The sequence below is a fragment of the Carex rostrata genome, chromosome 13 (genome assembly GCF_964058835.1).
Source record: "Carex rostrata chromosome 13, lpCarRost1.2, whole genome shotgun sequence".
NCBI lineage: Eukaryota > Viridiplantae > Streptophyta > Magnoliopsida > Poales > Cyperaceae > Carex > Carex rostrata.
In genome coordinates, this window is record NC_135930.1 from 9,324,689 (window position 1) to 9,343,727 (window position 19,039).

Consider the following 19,039-nt stretch of genomic DNA (forward strand, 5'->3'; position numbering starts at 1 on the left):
CAAGGAGGCCCCTTTACTTCCTTGATTTAATCATAGCCTTCTATTTCTAGATCTATAATGATTATTAATCTGAGATCCTAGATCCTATTTCTCAACACTCCCCCTCAAGCTTGGAATGTATATATCATACAATCCTAGCTTGCTTGAAATTTTTTCAAATGAACTCGGGTCCAAGCCTTTGGTGAGGATATCCGCTAGTTGATCTTCACTCTTAACGTATGGTGTTTCTATTTCCTTTGCTTGAACTTTTTCTCTAATGAAGTGACAATCCACTTCTATATGTTTGGTTCGCTCATGGAATACCGGATTCGATGCGATATGTCTTGCGGAGTTATTATCACAATACATCTTCATTGGTTGATCACAAGCAATGCCTATTTCTTTGAGTAGATGTTTTATCCAAGTTAATTCGCATGCGGTTGACGCCATGGCACGATATTCCGCCTCCGCGCTAGATCGTGCCACAACGTTTTGTTTCTTGCTTTTCCATGTGACTAAATTTCCGCCTACAAATGTGCAAAAGCCGGTAGTGGATTTTCTATCAAAACTTCCAGCCCAATCTGCATCGGAATAGCCACATATGATATTAGAATTATTGTTTTTCATCCAAATTCCCTTGCCGGGATTTTTCTTTAAATACCTTAAAATTCTATTTATTGCCTCTAGGTGTGGAGTTCTTGGTGAGTGCATGAATCTACTAATTTGGCTTACGGAAAAAGAAATATCCGGACGGGTGACCGTTAGATAAATTAGCTTTCCAACTAGCCTTTGAAATTGGTTTATGTCTTTAATTGGTTCACCATCCTCATCATTTAATTTATGCCGGTTATCAATTGGGGTAGAGATTGGTTTGCATCCTAATTTACCGGTTTCCTTTAAGAGGTCTAAAGTATACTTTCTTTGGGAGATGAAGAGTCCCAATTTTGAATGTGCTACCTCTATTCCTAGAAAATATTTTAAATATCCAAGGTCTTTGATGTCAAATTTTTCCTTTAATTGGCTTTTAACTCTTTTAATTTCTTCTACGTTATTTCCGGTAACTATAATATCATCTACATATACTAGTACAAGGGTTATATTTTCTCCATCATTTTTAATAAATAATGAATGATCGGCACTACAAATTTTAAACTTGCAAGAAATTAAATAAGAGCTAAGTTTTCCATACCAAGCCCGTGGAGATTGCTTCAATCCATAAATCGATTTATTTAACCTACAAACTAAATTAGAATTGTTTTCCAATTTATGGCCGGGTGGTAGGTTCATATATACCTCTTCTTCAAGTGTTCCTTGAAGAAAGGCGTTTTTTACATCCATTTGGTACAAATTCCAATTGTTATTCGTCGCAATAGAAAATAAAATTCTAACGGTATTCATTTTAGCTACCGGGGCAAAGGTTTCATTGTAATCTATTCCATATGTTTGAGTATACCCTTTGGCAACTAATCTAGCCTTGTACCGTTCTATGGTACCATCACTATTATATTTGGTTTTGTATACCCATTTGCAACCAACGGGTTTTTTGTTTTTTGGTAATTGTACAATTACCCATGTCCCATTTTTTTCAAGAGCTCTTAGTTCTTCCTTCATGGCACCACACCATACCGGATCAATTATGGCTTCTTAGTAGTTATTTGGTTCTAGTGTTCTCTCAATGGAGGTGAGAAATGCATTATAAGAAGAAGAAATATTTTTATATGATATGAATTCTTGTATAGGGTATTGCACCGTATAGGTCTCATAGTCTCTAAGTCTAGTGGACGGTATTGGTGTTCTTATGGACCGTCTAACTTCTTGATTTTCTTCTATCTCATTATCATTGGTTTCAATATTTTCTATTGTTTCTTCAACAACACTTGTCTCAACCTCTTGGTCATTATCTTGTGTAACTAATTGGTCATTTACATGAGGTAGTACCGTTGGTTCCAAATTTATTTGGTCACTTGCATGTGGTGTCTCACTCATTTCCATTGTTTTGAAATATGGCTTATCTTCACAAAATATAACGTCTCTAGACGTAAATAATTTTTTTGTTATAGGATCATAACACTTATATCCCTTTTTAAATGAGGAATATCCCAAAAAAATGGTTTTGGTTGACATATAGTCAAATTTATCTTTTCTTTTAATTTTTACAAAGCATACGCAACCAAATACTCTTAGATAATCAAAATTAATTTTTCGTTGGTAAAGGATTTCCATTGGACTTTTATTTTGTAAAATAACGCTTGGTAATCTATTTATTAAATGAGTGGCGCAAAGGATGGCATCCGACCAAAATTTTTTTGGAACATTATTTTGAAATAGTAATGCACGTGTCATTTCCAATAGATGTCTATTTTTTCTTTCCGACACTCCATTTTGCTCGGGAGTGTTTATGCAAGTAGTTTGATGTATGATTCCTTTTTCTTTAAAAAACGTTGTGAAATTTTTGTTTACAAATTCCGTTCCATTATCCGATCTAAACATTTTAAGTTTTGCATCAAATTGATTTTCTATGAGACATAGAAATTCTTGAAAGCAATTGAAAACCTCATCTTTTGATTTTAATAAATACAACCAAGTAGTTCTAGAAAAATCATCAATAAATATAACAAAATATTTGAATCCATTATAAGAGTTAATTGGGGCCGGACCCCATACATCGGAGTGAACTAAATCAAACAATGCTTCACTTTTGCTATTTGATTGGAAAAAATGAAGCTTTGTTTGTTTTGCCAACTTGCATATATCACAATTGACACAATTTGAAAATGAAAAATCTAGTGCACTATTTAAAATCTTGTTGGAAGGATGCCCAAGCCTCTTATGCCAAATGTCTTGGTTAATAGATTTAGCGGAAGCACAAACGTTTAATTCTTGTAAATTCAAGAGATAGTGTCCATTTTCAAGAAAACCTTCCCCAATCTTTCTCCCGGTTTCCCGGTCCTGAAAGATAACATTTTTATATGAGAAAATTACGTCACAATTAAACTCATATGTTAGTTTTTTTACGGAAATTAGATTTATAGGGAATGTATCAAGATATAGAACATTATGAACTTTTTTGTTAAAAATATCAATTTCTCCTACACCATTAATTTGTGCTTTCATACCGTTGGCCACTAATACAAATTGATTATTTTTTGCCATGTCTAAATTTGTAAGAAGGTCTTTATTTCCAAACATATGGTCAGTGGCACCGCTATCTATAATTATTTGATTATACAAATTTAAATAATTTGAGTTAGAGACAATACCACAAGTGTTGTTTGAATTTTTCTTGGAGAACCACACAGAGAACTGCTCAAAAAACTGCTGCATCGGATCTGACCCGCTTGACCCGCCAGCGCCATCTGGGTTAGACCCTGGTTCACTTGAACCAATCATTTTTATTGGCCGGTTGGGTTCAGTTTGAGCAGAAAAACCCCCACGCGACTCAGTCCGCGACTCAGTCCCTTTCTTTCTCTTCTTTCCTTCATTCCAGTCCGCCATTTTCATGTCTCCCCCTCCCCTCTTTGAATCCCACCACTTCGGCCTGAGATGTGGGTGAAGAAAATAGCATTTTTCGGCTTGGTGACCCTCCTTTTTGCAGTGAGAGCATCTATCTCCCTTGATACTTGATCGGTTTGAGTAATTTGGGAAGTTAGGGTTTTTTTCGAAATTGGGGTTTTTTGTGGCAAAGCTATGAGTCTCGTGTCCCTCCCTGCCACCGACTTGTGGACCACTCATAGCAAGCCGTCGGCTTTCTTCTTGCTCCACCATGGTGGTAATTTGAGCAAAGGAGGGAAGGGAAGTTGTTAAAAGAAGTTGTGATTTCACGGCTTTATAGCTTGGATTGAGACCCGCGAGATATTGGAAGATTTTATCTTCTTCTTCTCTCTGAATGGCTATTAGATCTGGTATGGGTGGCCGATAAACTCGAAGTTCATGCCATTTCTTTTGAAGAGCACCCAGGTACTCTATATTACTCCTTGACCCTTGTTGTTCTTGCTGGATTTCTAGTTTTAATCGATAAATGTGGGAATTGTTGTTTTGTCGGCCATACATCGTTTTTATGCCTTCCCACAGTGAGAAAGCTGTTTCATGGCCAAGGAATATTTCTGAAACACTCGGCTCCATGGATTGCATGATCCATGTCATGACTCTGTCATTCTTAGATTGCCACTGTTTTCTTGCCTTTTTTTCGGCCTCAGTTGCCTCATCTTTCTTCTTTGGAACCGGCTTTACAGATTCTCCTGTGATGAATTCTAAAACCTCTCTTCCACTGAGAGATAATCTTGCGGCACTTGCCCATGAGAGATAGTTTTGGCCGTTGAGCAATGAGTTTGTGAGTTTTGAGGTATTGGTGGCTTCTTTCGAATGCTGCCCCTCTGAAGCCATCTCTTTGACGTGCTAGAATTCTGTTTATGGGTTTTGATTTTGCTTGTGTATATACCAGTTTTGCTGGTAAGAATTTGGAAGAGATTTTTTCGGTCACAGAGACTGATGCTCTGATACCATGTTGAATTTATGCAATTTCTGAGGAGAGATTATTTTGAGAAAATAATTATTTCATTTTTTTTTCTTCTTTACACTGTTACCATTCCTATATATATTACAAACATCTAAGCTACTGTTTTGTTACCGTTTGTACCTTGTACCTATGTACAGTATACCTATTTGTTGAATATATGCAAGGAGGCCCCTTTACTTCCTTGATTTCATCCTAGCCTTCTATTTCTAGATCTATGATGATTATTAATCTGAGATCCTAGATCCTATTTCTCAACATAATCATTCAAAATTTTATATGTGTTAGTATTTATTTAATCTGAATAATTTATCATGAACTGATTTAACTAATAATAATGACCATAAAAGCAATGTAGATAGCGTTGGGGCGTATTCCAATCAAGAGTAATAATTTGCTCGTTCAAAAAAAAAAAATTAATATACGGTTCACCATTTTTTTTGTCTGAAAAAATGTGAATATTATATATCGAAGGGTGAATCTTGCATAAATATTTAAATTTTAGTGCAAGACTTGCAATCAGCCAATAAGTCAATTATTAATTCAACGGGAAGTAATACCATTAGAAAAAAAAAACATGGAAAAACAAGAGAGGAAAACAACTGGTTTAAGATTTACAGCCAATTTTGACCACACTTGATGACTTGAGCGTATCCAACTATCCATGCACTTTTTTTGCTCTCTTTCTTTTTATGGCTGGCGTGTCAGTGGTGGTCCAAATTGCTCCACCAAAAAGGGGAATGCGTATCCTCTGCATTAACTCAAAAAGGAATCTTTTGAGTTAATGAATTTCAACCGTCTGATTTTAAACGGAGTTAATCCGATTCCTGCTTATGACATAGAGATTCTTTAATATTAGTGCGGATTTAGTCTACACGAATTTTAAAACAGATTGGATGGTTAAGATTCCCTTTTAATTTAATGCAGAGGATACGAATTTCCAAAAAGGTATAGGGCGCCAAGCGAGTGCAAATCCTCTGAGATATCTCATATTTTGCGTGACCGACGTGTCCGGTTCCTATTCGGGGATATCGTAGGGGCCAGTATTATTTGAGCTTTGAGATTAGTGAAGAACGTATTTGAACGTTTGAGATTTTCCAAAAAGTCACGCAAAATATGAGATATCTCAGAGGATGTGAATTCGCGCCAAGCTGCGTGCAGCAACCAACCAGCTCCCTCCACTTGTTGCATCAACTGGGGGCAAAACGGGTTCCAAAAATCTCGCCAGCTCAGATTAAAACTCCACAAACCCGAACCCGCTAATCTTGATTCTCTTTTTTGCATTTTTTGCGTTATTTGACATCAACTTTATATTCTTATTTTTAATATTTGATAATAGTTTAAAATTACTTATATTTTATTCCCTGAGTGCAATTCACAAATTAAATCCATGAAGGCCTTAAAGTATGCATTCTGATTAAATTGTGAATGAATGCATTTAGACTTTCACATATCCAATATATGTGCTGTACTTAGTAAAATTTAATTTCTTAATAAATTTTAATTGTTTGAATGCACAAATTTAATCAAATTTATTAAACACATGCGTCTAAAATTAATCTTAGTGTAGACGTGTAGTTGTATTTTTGAAAACTAGAACAATCTTGTTATTCATGTGAAAAAGGTGGGATGGACAAAAAAAATGTTCTGTTTTTCGACACCATTAATATATGCTTAATGTAAAGAGTAAGACTATCATAATATGTATATTATAGATTGATTTGTACTATAGATTAATATTTTTAATTTTTTATCTTTAAAGTTCAAAAAACTTATTCCAAGCGTTAAATATAATCTTTATATTTAAAAATATACTTAGAGATGAAATTTTACATCTCTTTAGATTTTTTTTTTTACTAGTTTTCTAAATAGATATCAAATCAGTTGATTTAAAAATTATAGACCATCTGAAAGTAGTGATTTTTTATCTATTTAAATAAATTGTAAAAAATTTTAAAAAATATAAAATTTGATTTCTAAGTATATTTTTATAATATACAGAGATCATGTTTAATTTTTTAGATTGATTGTTTAAAATTTAAAAATAAAAATATCAAAACCATGATAAGTTGTTAACAATATACGTGCGGTCAATAAACTATGGCATAAGTTTGCCATCTGTAGTTCTGTACCAAAACCGGGGACGAAAATTGCAAAACCGGATCCGGTTGGACTGACCCGTATATTAAAGTCAAACCATTTTGGTTTTTAATTTGGGTGAATGCTCCAATCAAAAGATGTGGCGCCTCGGGAAGCGCGAGTTTTCTAATCTCATAAATCTTGATTGAATGTAACTCTTTTTATCTGACTAACTGTAACAAATCATTTTATAGATTAAAACGATCTGCTACACAAATATATGTATAGAATAATTATCAGGCTAATCGGTTTGTCTCCATACCCTTCTATTTCGGTTTCTTCTTTTTTCTTCAAGACTGCAAAGTTATAAAACACGAACCTTCGTCCGAGGGTATCGAAAACCAAACAAACAGCTGTTTTTTTCTTGTGTAATTAATTAATCACCTACCACAAATAATATAGTTTGCCAATTTGTACTCTGCTGCTCTCTTCTCGTGTTTCTCCTCCTCTTTTCTCAGACGCAATTCTTTATTAGGAGCTAATACGAGGTTCTCGGGGTCTCCGTCAAGTATAGATTAATGTAAGTACTGCTCTCATTCTTTCATTGGCTTGCTTTGTGTTTAGGTATGCATGCGAATTGTATGACGAATTGCTTCTGTGCCAGAAGAGTTCTAATTTCTATGCAAAAGCTGGTCATTTATATTGTCTTTCTTTGCTTTTTACGAAATTCCTTCATGATACTTTTTAACTGATTTCTCATTTTTATGAAGCGGGTTATGACGGCGTCTGTCGTTCTGAAAAGATTAAATGCTGGGCTAAAGCTGTCTAAAATAGCTTTTTAGTTATTTTAGCCCTCTGGCTTTCCAGTTATTTTTGGATAGCTGAAAAGCAAATTTAAACAGCTTGATCTTGGTTTTCAATATTTCTAGCTCTTCAGTAATTCACTAATTCTTAAGTAACTTTTTTCATTGCTTATGAAATTCTAATTTTGAGAAAGAATTATGTTTCGTTTTATATTTCATACAACAATTTTCTTTTCCAAAAGAAGTTTCTGTAACAATTTTGAATTTGTGAATTGTTTTTAGATTGCATGGCTGTGTTTTAGATCTCAATCTTTCCTTGATGGAATGGACTCTCCTCCTTTTTATAACTCACTCTTTTGCTCACTAAATTTTATATAATACTTAAATCATCTGTTTTTCTACAAAGTTTATTTTTCTAGCTAAGCATCTTAGTCTGAAATAATTGCAAGTAAATTTTTAGTATCATACTGTTGTTCGCATGCCATTTTGCATGTCTCTGATTAATGTTTCATTATGTAGCATTAGAAATAGAAAATGGCGAGCCTATTGAACGGGTGCGCCAATTTGCAAAGCCGCAGTTTTTTATATCTTGAGAAAGGCCACCTACAATCCTCAAGAGTACATGGGATTTCATTCAAGAGATTAACAGAAATAGAAATCTCAAGGTATAGCTATATGAAGCAACTAGTTAGCGTGGGTTCTTTTGTTTTTCGTTCTCTTTGATATTGATTTTGGTAGTAATTTGGGGTTTTAGGCAGGATGGCAGCTTAATCTAAGTCGCAAACAATAGTTGCGGTGAAAATAATGATGGAAAAGCTTCCCTTATACAGTACCAGCATGTAATGATACCTGGTAGAATGATAATAATCTTTTGTTAACTAGAATTACATGATTATGATTGCTTATTTCTGACACTCTAATGCCATGGTGATCTTCTTTTCCTTAGGTTCTCTTCCATATCCCGATTGTCATGCACGAAAAAACACAAGTACTCCCAATCCACCCGCATCTATTCAACAAGAACTGCCCCAAGAGCATCTTTGCAAGACAGAGAAAATGCCACCAAGTACTTTGACTTTGTGGTGATTGGCAGTGGTGTGGCTGGGCTAAGGTACTATAATCAAATCTAGATCGATTTATAATATATTTTTTACTGTTATCAAACTCCCTATGTGCGGTAGTCAATCCCAAGAATTGAAACTTAAAGACCCGGAACAATTTTGGTACCTGATGTAACTGAGACTATTTGAGCCAAGCTCAATTAAAGTGAAAATAAGTAAAGCAAAGAAGAGAAAGAAACTGGATTAATTACTTAAGATGTCAATGTTGACCAACACTGATGAGTTTAACCATTGGCCAACAATGATAAATATCAGCTGAAATTTTGGAATTTTTGTTGGAATTGTAATCTGTAGTTAATTTGCAAGCTGAGAACATAAAAGAAAATTAATGGAAAGTAGTGATTTGTTAGGATTATCTCTAAGCAAGATTATGAAGCTTGGATTTTATTGCATTTACTCTAATATCAGGTATGCTCTAGAAGTATCTAAGCATGGGTCAGTTGCTATTATAACAAAGGCCGAGCCATATGAGAGTAACACACAATATGCACAAGGGGGAGTCAGTGCTGTTTTGTGCCCCACCGATTCAGTGGAGAGCCACATGCAAGATACAATTGTGGCAGGTGCATATTTATGTGATGAAGAGACAGTCAGGGTATGCAACCAGTTGAATTTCCTTTTTTTTTTTTATTAAAAGAAGAGGTTTATTATTTTTTGAGCTTTGTAAAGGTTTTTGGTCTAATGATAAACAGGAGGGACCATATATAACTGACCCTTACCTGTTTGATATTGTCTTCTATCAGCTGGTTTTATGGTCTTTGTTCGCTTGTTTTTGTTTAGTTAAGGCCCTCTATATTTTCACATTCTAATTGTGGAATTGTATCAGTCTTCTGGAAGTAAATTCGTAGGACACTAGTTATCAATCATGTCTAATACCAATGATATTAAAATGTCTGTTATACTGTCTAAAGGTCGATCTACAATTATTAACTTACAAACCTGTCTAAGGCCTACTCATGAGCTAAATGGTTTTGGTTCGGTTCACAATTTCTCAACCTGCTATAAGGTCAGATTAGATCTGACCTGACTAATATTTACGTACTTGATTTGTTTTTTTTATTTTTCCAAATAAAACAGCCAACATTAAATCAGCCCAATATTATTTGTTAACAAATAGTGAAAATAACAACATCCAATAATATCCAAAATCAGTGGTAATTCACATTTTGACCTGATAGAGTAATGGGTCGAGTCAGATCAGTTGCTTTCTTCTTAGAATGTATAAATTATGAAGCATGCCGGCCTGGTGTAGGTGGTGTGCACAGAAGGCCCCGATCGGGTGAAGGAGCTGATTGCCATGGGAGCATCTTTTGACCATGGTGAAGATGGGAGGTTGCATCTGGCAAGGGAAGGGGGGCATTCTCACAATAGGATCGTCCATGCGGCTGACATGACTGGTCGGGAGATTGAACGGGCACTGTTGCACGCAGTTGATAATGACCCCAATATCTTCCTCTTTGGCCACCATTTTGCCATTGACCTGCTCACTTCTCAGGTGTGTTTATTTTTTTTCCCCCTGTTTTTGTATATAGAAATGATTTCTGCTGCTAGCATGCCTTTCTCATTTAATGAATTTTTTTGGTGTTTCTATTATTCATAGCATTTGGCCTGTTAACTTTTTGATCCAGATTATTTATATATTATGAAAAAAGTATACCCTCTTGATCTGTTGGAAGGATTTGTTGGTGCCAATTTAGATGGAACTATAAGGAGGCCTCTAGTTAAATTTATGGTTTCTTTACTGCAGTGACACAGTGCATGCTCTCTTTAGGTAGCAGCATATAAATTCTTTAATTCCCAAGTACTTGTTGTAGTGACCTTTATTGAAACTTTTAATATAAGTTTGTATTCTTAAAAGCTGTACTTGTATTTGAGCAACCCTCTTAATAGTTGTCATCGTATGGTAGTGCCGATTTTGAAGCAATTATTTAATAACAAAAAACTTTGCTCACATTTATGGTCGTCCAGGATAAAAATGCAATGCATTGCCATGGAGTTGATGCATTCAACACAGAAACTCGGAAGGTATATTGGTTCTTGTTAATCCTGTTTTCTTTTTTCTTGGGTTAAGGATAATTGATTTATTTTTAACTCAACAATCTTGACAATTGTGAAAAGTAAAATTGAAATAAGAGATCCAACCGTGCAGACATGATAATATAATAAACATATTGTGCCTATAATAAGTGATGGGATTTGTGCATGTTTTACTGTCCATTGGATTATTTGAATTTAACTAGCCTCCATGCATATTTGTTTTTGATAACTCTATATATATATATAGAGTTAGGCTGGGGTGCTATGGATAGCATAGTGGCTTCTATGCTACGGCTCAATATTCGAGTTTTCAAAATCCAAACGGTCGATCCGAACCGTTCATCTTATTCTCCATATTAATATCTGCTTGGAGACCAAATTTTATAATTTTCTGAATTTTTTTACTATTTATTAAGCCACTTTGAAAATCGCTAATCCAACGGTTTTACTGTTTTGTGCAGCCACCGTTGGATCAACAATTTTGTAAAATACTTAATAAATAGTAAAAAAATTCAGAAAAATGTAAAATTTGGTCTCCAAGCAGATATTAATATGGAAAATAAGATGAACGGTTCGGATCGACCGTTTGGATTTTGAAAACTCGAATATTGAGCCGTAGCATAGAGGCCACTATGCTATCCATAGCACCCCAGCCTAACTCTATATATATATATATATATTTTTTAAAATGATATTTTTTTGGTTTTTAAGCCTTTTGATTTTATTTGTGAGAGGCATCAAGATTGTCAATTCCATTGTGAGGGGATCCCATCCCTTATTTTTTTTTCTTTTTCTAAATGTGGTGCTTTTGTTCAATTGTCAGTTTCCATATTTTTAAGGTCAATTTCATCCGAAGGTAATTTTTTTATTCATTACTAAAATCAGGTAATTCGATTCATGTCAAAAGTGACTTTGCTTGCATCTGGCGGAGCTGGTCATATCTACCCCATGACAACCAACCCTCCGGTAGACAAATTTACTTCTGCTGAATTTCTAATACTACTGCTATCAAGTTGACTGTTTATTTTTTTTCTCTTTTTACTTTTTTCATGATGTGTTTGTGCCTAACTGGGTATATTCAGGTTGCTACTGGAGATGGTGTTGCAATGGCCCACCGTGCTCAGGCTGTGATCTCTAACATGGAGTAAGTTCCCGAACTTATAATCCCCCCTCAACCAGTACCAACACATATAAATAATTTAGTAAATAATATTAAAATCAATAATGGAGAGCTTGTACTGTTGTATTAATTCTCTTGTAACACACGATTTGTACAGATTTGTGCAGTTCCATCCAACAGCCTTAGCTGACGAAGGTCTACCATTGACACCTGCCAAGAGAAGAGACAATGCATTTCTCATAACAGAGGCTGTCAGAGGAGATGGGGGCATCCTATATAACCAATCTAACCAGAGATTTATGCCTTTGTATGATGAAAGAGCTGAACTAGCCCCACGGGACATAGTTGCTAGAAGCATCGATGACCAACTAAAAAAGTGTGGCGAGAAGTATGCATTGCTCGACATAAGTCACAAGCCGAGGGAAAAGATCCTGTCTCACTTCCCTAACATAGCTGCTGAGTGTCTCAAATTTGGTCTTGACATAACACGTGAGGCTATACCAGTCGTACCAGCTGCACACTACATGTGCGGTGGGGTCCGAGCTGGGTTGGAAGGTGAGACAAATGTAAGAGGTCTCTATGTGGCTGGAGAAGTGGCCTGTACCGGCCTTCATGGTGCAAACCGTCTTGCAAGTAACTCGCTACTTGAAGCTTTAGTCTTTGCTAGACGAGCCGTACAACCTTCCATCAACTGTATGGAGAAAACAAGCCTAAACCCTAATTTCTTAACGAGGTGGGCCCGTCCAGTACCACCATTGACACTTAAAGACAGCACGGTCGATAAAATAGACAAGAGGACAAGAGAGATTAGACTGGAACTCCAATCGGTTATGTGGGAGTATGTCGGCATAGTGCGTTCCACAAATCGGCTCAAAATGGCTGAGTGGAAAATTGGAGATTTAGAGAGAGAATGGGAGGAATATGTTTTCCGGAGGGGTTGGAAGCCAAACATGGTCGGGTTGGAGGCATGTGAGATGAGAAATTTGTTTTGTTGTGCCAGATTGGTGGTAGAGAGTGCCTTGTCAAGGCATGAAAGCCGTGGATTGCATTTCACCGAGGATTTTCCTTATTTGGAAGAAAGCAAGAGGAAGCCAACTATTATTTTCCCTGCAGCTCTGCCAAAGCTGACATGGAGTTCCCAGCAGCTGCACAAGCAGCTTCAGTGCTGAGGGCATTTTGGGAATTTAAGTAATTTTTTTCTGATTCTTTCAATGGATATTGCAAAAAAGGGAATAGTCTGGCGATTTTGCAGTTGATAGAATATTCATTCTTCATGCACGAAGGTGCGTGTTTGAGATGCATATTTGCATCCTTATTTTTGAAAATTGAATGCATAATGAACTTCAACATGTAAGGTATAGTGAAACTAAAGGAAAGGTTATACTGTCAAAGTATACTCGATATGTTAGCAAAATAGTCATAAAGTGATTTTCAGGCAAAATATATATACTTTTTTAGTTTATTCCTTCTCTTTTTTGTTCCCATCAAATATCGAAAATGCTCTTTTCTAGTTGTTACTGTACGAAGATCGCAAATGGCATGCTACAATTGATGCTTTGCAAACCATTATTGCACATTTAGTCATGCAGGTACCTAAATGGTACAGGTACAAACCATAATTTGCTTCTGTGGTTCATGGTACAAGAACACTAGGGTTGCCATAGCAAGTGATGTTTTCTTTCCCTCTTTTTTCCTTTTTGGAAGTTAAACAAAATCAGATGGTACAGCATTCATTACTGGTTTGTTGCATACGATAGACCATGAAACTTGAAATTCCTGAACTTGACACTTGGTACCCTCAAGGGAAGGAATCGTGTAAACCACTCACACAAGAAAATAAATGGTTTTGTCTACTTCTCGAGTTTATAATTAACCAACAACCATACCATTTTTCCCATCCCTTCCAACTTGATGCTGGAAAATATGTGAAAATTCTAGGGAATATTTTGGCACCTAAGTGACCTGAATTGCACACTTATTCTGGTTTAGATCATCAACTTGCATTACTGCATCAGGTAAGTCATCTTTTCAATTGCTAGTTTCTTGGGGGGTTTTATTTTACTACTGATTTTATTAAGACAATTTTGTTTAGTTCATGGTGGTGTTTCAGAACTAATGCTAGATTTTGAAATTGCCGTGCTTCTAGTTCGAAAATTTCCCCGACATAAATCTAATTTGTTGAAGTTAGTGAATAATTGAATCGGAAGTGCAATCGAAAGAATGATAGGGTTTTCCCAAATTGGAATTGTGTTTCACTTAGTTTGGGGGTCATTGTTGAATCCAGCAGCAGTTTATAATAGAAGGATGGTAAATATTGATCGAATTTGGTTCTTTTTGTTGCAACTTAAAATGGAACAGAAACTTGCTTCAGAATTTGATTTCTTGGGTAATTTGGTTCTTTGTTGATCGAATTTGGTTCTTTGTGTTTCACTCAGTTTTGTGACTGATTTCTTGGGTTATTTGGTGTAACCATGAAAGAATTTGATTCATGGTTTCTCTTCTCTCTCATTTAAAGATCAATCTTAAAGATAGAAACTACAAATTCTATTGATTGTATGTTTTATTGCATGGATGTGTAACAAATGTAAATGGAATAACAATCATCTTAATTTTTCAAGTGAGGCGGATAAAGAAAAGATTTGGCGTTCAATACAACATTACAAATAGATATATGCATATGCATATGCATAAAACAAACAAAGGATAGATAAGTGAACAAACATATAACAAATTGCAAATAAGGCTGTGTTTAGGAGAGGAATGATTTATACCATCACACCACCTTTCAGTAGAAATTTATTCTTGAATTATTCTTAAGTTATCTCCAACAGTCCAAGTGTAATTAGATAATTATATAGAGGTCCAATTCAAAACTTTCAGAAATGGAAACGCAGATTCCCTCTTCTGATTTCAGTCTTTTTCTTCGAGTCTAGAAGTTATGTTTGGCACAATACATGGCCTAATTTATGTAAATTGTCGTACATCGTACAAAAGGCATAAAACCAGTTTTCATAGTTATATTTTTGGAAGTAATAATACACCTATATTACCTAGATACTTCATGTGATCTTGCAATATAATTAGGCTAGATACCATTAGTTAGTTGACAATTTTTCAAATATTATACTCGTTTATTATCTTGATAATTAACCTTTCAAATAAATTGTCGACAAGGTTGTTAATTTTTAAGAACTAACCTTTAGCCTAATGATAAAAGCATATGTCATATAAGAGATCATGAGTTTGAAAATACAGATGAAAGAAATCATTTGTTGTGATGATAGACATTTGAAATAAATGTTGCGTGATTTGACTCTAACCCTCCCATTTAAAAAATTTGTCAATTTTTAAATTTAACAACTCTCACTTTCAATTGTGTTGGTATAAATAACTGTGCTAAATGATAGAAAAACAAATTACTGCAACTAGCGTTGTGAATATATAGCTCAATATAAAATGATTGCTGTGCAAGGTGGGAAAATAGTTGTGACAAAATTCAATTAAAACGTGATTTTTTTTCAAAGGTAAAGTAAATGAATCAAAATCTTATTGCAGCACTACTCTGGTAGCTTCTATATATCATGCCTTTTTAAAAAAAATAAAAAAAAAAATCTTATTGCAGCAGCAGGCCTCCGAAGATTCTATTATTCCCCGTTGCGTAATTTGCTAAACACAAGGGGCTTCATTTAGAAACTTGTCAATGCAATCCAGAGCCATCCAGTTGTAGATTCTCTTTTTTCTCCTACGGTCCTACCCAGCGTAGCGTGGCATTCAACCAGAGACATGCACATGCACCACAATTCCACAAAGACTACAATTGTACATATCTATTATATATATATAATCTTGGTGGAGTCTGCTACAGTACTGAAACAGTGATAACTACAGTAAGACTGACAGATGGGGTCCATAGGAAATTTTATTTGTTCATTCAGTGCTGGTTCTTTCTCAATCATCTGATCCGTATCTGACGGTCGATCACGCGTTCGTCTCTCTTCTCTCTTCACTGTGTTGACGCGTGTGTTGCCTCTTCGCACCTCTCTTTTTTTCGCGTCTTCTCTGTTTTATGGAAGTCGTAACGTGAGGAGAATTAATTAATTCAATTTAGATCAAACGATTTAGATATAATTTAATTCTGCGTTATTAGATCAATCAAAATTAATCTACGCTATCTGATATTAAATAATCAAAACTAATTTGAATCTATTTAAAATGGAATATGTATAATAAAAAACACAGATTGCCTCGTCTCCTCCTATCCACTTCCTGCATAGTAACAAAATTTTCAAATAATATCTGTAGAATATTCGAATTTATTCATTTTTAACAAATGTACATCAAATTATTTCTGAATTTTATGGATTATTTGAGAGAAGGTATTTATCTCATATTATTCATAAAAATATTATTTATTTATTTATTTTATTGTCAATATTTTAATACAACATTTTATATTATAAAAGAATTAATTAGTTCCATATATTATAATTGATTATGAATTTTAAATTTAATCATAATTGTGAATTTAGAGGAGGGTTCAAATGCACCCAAATTTTTGTGTACCCAAATGCATCCTATCTTTTAAATTCTTTTTCTCCGTTTTCAAAGTCCAAATAGTCAATCCGAACCGTTAGATGCGATCTATATATTAAGATGTGCTTGGAGACCAAATTTTACATTTTTTGGAATTTGTTTACTATTTATTAAACAACTTTAAAAATCGCTGATCCAATGATCCAGAAAATGTAAAATCAGCGATTTTCAAAGTGGCTTAATAAATAGTAAAAAAAATTCAAAAAATGTAAATTTGGTCTCCAAGCACATCTTAATATATAGATCGCATCTAACGGTTCGGATTGACTGTTTGAACTTTGAAAACGGAAAAAAAAAGATTTGAATAATATAGTGCATTTGAACCCTCCTCGTGAATTTATCATTATCTCTCCGGATTGGCAGGCCAATTCTCCGAAATTTTTATAATTATCACCACATATTTCAAAATTCTGATATTACCATTAATCTCTTAAAATTTAGAACCTACCAGGTGCGCACCTTGTCATGTGCACCTCTAATAAATAATGCTCTGTAGTAACTCATAAATCATGTCTGATTACAAAATAAAGTACACAAAAAAAATGCTTTGTAATAAGCATGGTGACAAATGAATTATTCGGGTTCGGTTCGGCGAGATCAAAAATTTATGATTCGAGAATAATTCGGATATAATTCAGGAATGATTCAGAATTATTCGAACTAGATATCTCAGTCTGCAAGAGAGCAAAACAAAAAACCAAAAAAAGAGTTCTGAGAAAATTTGAGAAAAATTTGGTCAAAGTTCGGTTCAACATCACAAAAAAAAAATTATTTGTGTTTAATTCAGGTATAAGTCACGAATCTTATAACTATAGTAATAAGTCATGCGTATCTAAGAGGTACGTGGTAACATATAAATTTTTCAAATAATAAGATCAGAATTTTGAAATATTGAGGTGGTAATTAAAATAATTTCGGGCCAATTCTTCCAAATTTGCTGGCCTGGCTTTACACCAAAAAAGAAAAAAGAAAAAGAAAAAAATAATATTGCTGGCCTTGGTTGAAATTAGCGTGTCACAAATGTCGGTAAAGATGACTTGTCGCTGTGGTGGACGCGTCTAATTCGCTGTTCTTTCAAACTTTTGAATTCGATAGTACCCCGTCGGTGACTAAGCTCCACCTGTTACCAGTAATTAAAAAAAGATTTATGCGGTTCCCACTTCCCAGAAACCTCATTGCTACAAGAGGAGGGTTCAAATGCCTCCATTTTTTGTGCTTTTCATCGTGTCTCCATTTTTAAAAACTTTAATAATTCAAAATTTAAATCTTAAAATTTAAAATAAAACTGTTGGATATGAACTATCATTTTATCTATGCATATGTAAAAAATTACGACATTTCAACTTTGTTTTGATTGTCATCTTGAGCTTGTAAAAATGTATACAAATGTGGATAATTTTTAGACGTTGATTTTTCAACTTATTGATTCATATAAAAGCAAAATCAAAATGTGATAATTTTTTATGAACAAATAGAGAAAATAACATAGATTACATCTAACGGTTTTATTTTGACATTTAAGTTTTAAACTTTGAATTATTTAAGTTTTTAAAAATAGAGGTACAATAGAGACACAAAAAATGGAGGCATTTGAACCTCCTCTTGGGATGTAGATTTTAACAGCAGAATTTTGACTCAAGGCAGCAAAGAAGTGAGAGAAATAATTTATTTGTACCATTTTATCCAAGTTTCAGTAAGTAAAGTAATAAAGGGGGTGTTTACTTCTTTAATGAACACCTCATTAATTGAATATAATCAATTTTTGATTCCTTCTTTAATTGACAACCAATCCTAGTTAGCTCTTTCTAATGAAGAAAAAAAAAGTTGCTGCTAAAAAAAAAGGATCGACTAATAGTCCCCCTACTTCTGTCCCCGCACTAAAAGACAAAAAAAATAGTTAAAATGTGCTAACTACCACCAAAGAGCAAGATTAATGATATTTTATTAATAGTCAAAACGTATAGTATTCATACCTACGAATTTATAGTATTCATACTTATTATCAGAACCATTCGTCATATGTAAACACAAGCTGGAGGGGATCAGTAACGACCATGGGGACCGCTGACGTATTGTGACAGCCTGGATTGGGGACCGCAATCGTCTGAAAGCAACATTTGCCAAGATTGGGGACCACTACAATGAATCTATATATTATTCATATCTAAATAAAGAAGTATTCATATCTAAACAAATGAAGTATTCATACTGACGATTACGAAGTATTCATACATGTTTGAAATAATTTATACAATTCAAAATTCAAAGTCAGATTCATCTCTCTCACCCCACCTCTTTCAAGAAGTATTCATATTGACAATTACGAAGTATTCATACATGTTCGAAATAATTTATACAATTCAAAATTCATTGTCAAATTTATCTCTCTCACCCATCTCTTCAAAGAAGTATTTATATCTAACATGAAGTATGCATATCTAACAACTGAAGTATTCATATGTTGCACTAATAAAGTATTCATATGTTGCACTGTGATAACCTTCGCTGGGCTAGCATGGACCTCCTCTAATGGTGCACCACGCTCTCCCCGTCGAATCTTGACGGTGCACCATGTTGTTCGTACAATAATCTTTTACGTCTATTTGACTAATTTGCAAAAACATACAATTATTGAATTTTACGATTTCTTCTACTTTGAGAACATATAGGTCCAAGAAGAGTAAGAACTGCGATATAATAAGCTTGGACTGAAGAAATCACGAAGACTTTTATCAAGAATACAAATTGTAAAATCAAAAGCTTGGTAAAGTATGTATGAGGTTGATTAAATTGA

The 19,039-nt window shown here is 34.4% G+C and overlaps 1 protein-coding gene and 1 long non-coding RNA gene across 3 annotated transcripts; one reads left to right on the top strand and one right to left on the bottom strand.

Annotated features, from left to right (window-relative positions):
• Nucleotides 1-6,943: 6,943 nt before the first annotated feature.
• On the top strand, nt 6,944-13,175 carry AO (L-aspartate oxidase). Of its 2 annotated transcripts, none has more exons than XM_078314209.1 (9): nt 6,944-7,151; nt 7,894-8,039; nt 8,321-8,485; nt 8,904-9,090; nt 9,748-9,990; nt 10,464-10,520; nt 11,418-11,498; nt 11,615-11,676; nt 11,810-13,175. In XM_078314209.1, exons 2-9 carry the CDS (start codon nt 7,909-7,911, stop codon nt 12,819-12,821), a joined length of 1,938 nt encoding a protein of 645 aa, XP_078170335.1. In that variant the 5' UTR covers nt 6,944-7,151; nt 7,894-7,908; the 3' UTR covers nt 12,822-13,175. The 2 variants fall into 2 exon arrangements, with proteins under 2 accessions (XP_078170335.1, XP_078170336.1); XM_078314210.1 differs by having other exon boundaries at nt 6,966-7,155; nt 7,900-8,039.
• Nucleotides 13,176-13,325: 150 nt separating this feature from the next.
• Nucleotides 13,326-14,281, bottom strand: LOC144564601 (uncharacterized). The gene is made up of 2 exons (XR_013514666.1): nt 14,097-14,281; nt 13,326-14,033 (listed from the first exon to the last, which is right to left on the bottom strand). It is a non-coding gene; the product is annotated as an uncharacterized LOC144564601 (long non-coding RNA).
• Nucleotides 14,282-19,039: the final 4,758 nt, after the last annotated feature.

Excerpts from the sequence above, each read along its gene's own strand:
- AO (XM_078314209.1), top strand. The coding sequence starts at position 7,909 with ATGGCGAGCCTATTGAACGGGTGCGCCAATTTGCAAAGCCGCAGTTTT. Across the intron at positions 8,040-8,320 it reads ACAGAAATAGAAATCTCAAG|GTTCTCTTCCATATCCCGAT; the intron begins GTATAGCTATAT and ends TCTTTTCCTTAG. Across the intron at positions 9,091-9,747 it reads GTGATGAAGAGACAGTCAGG|GTGGTGTGCACAGAAGGCCC; the intron begins GTATGCAACCAG and ends GGCCTGGTGTAG.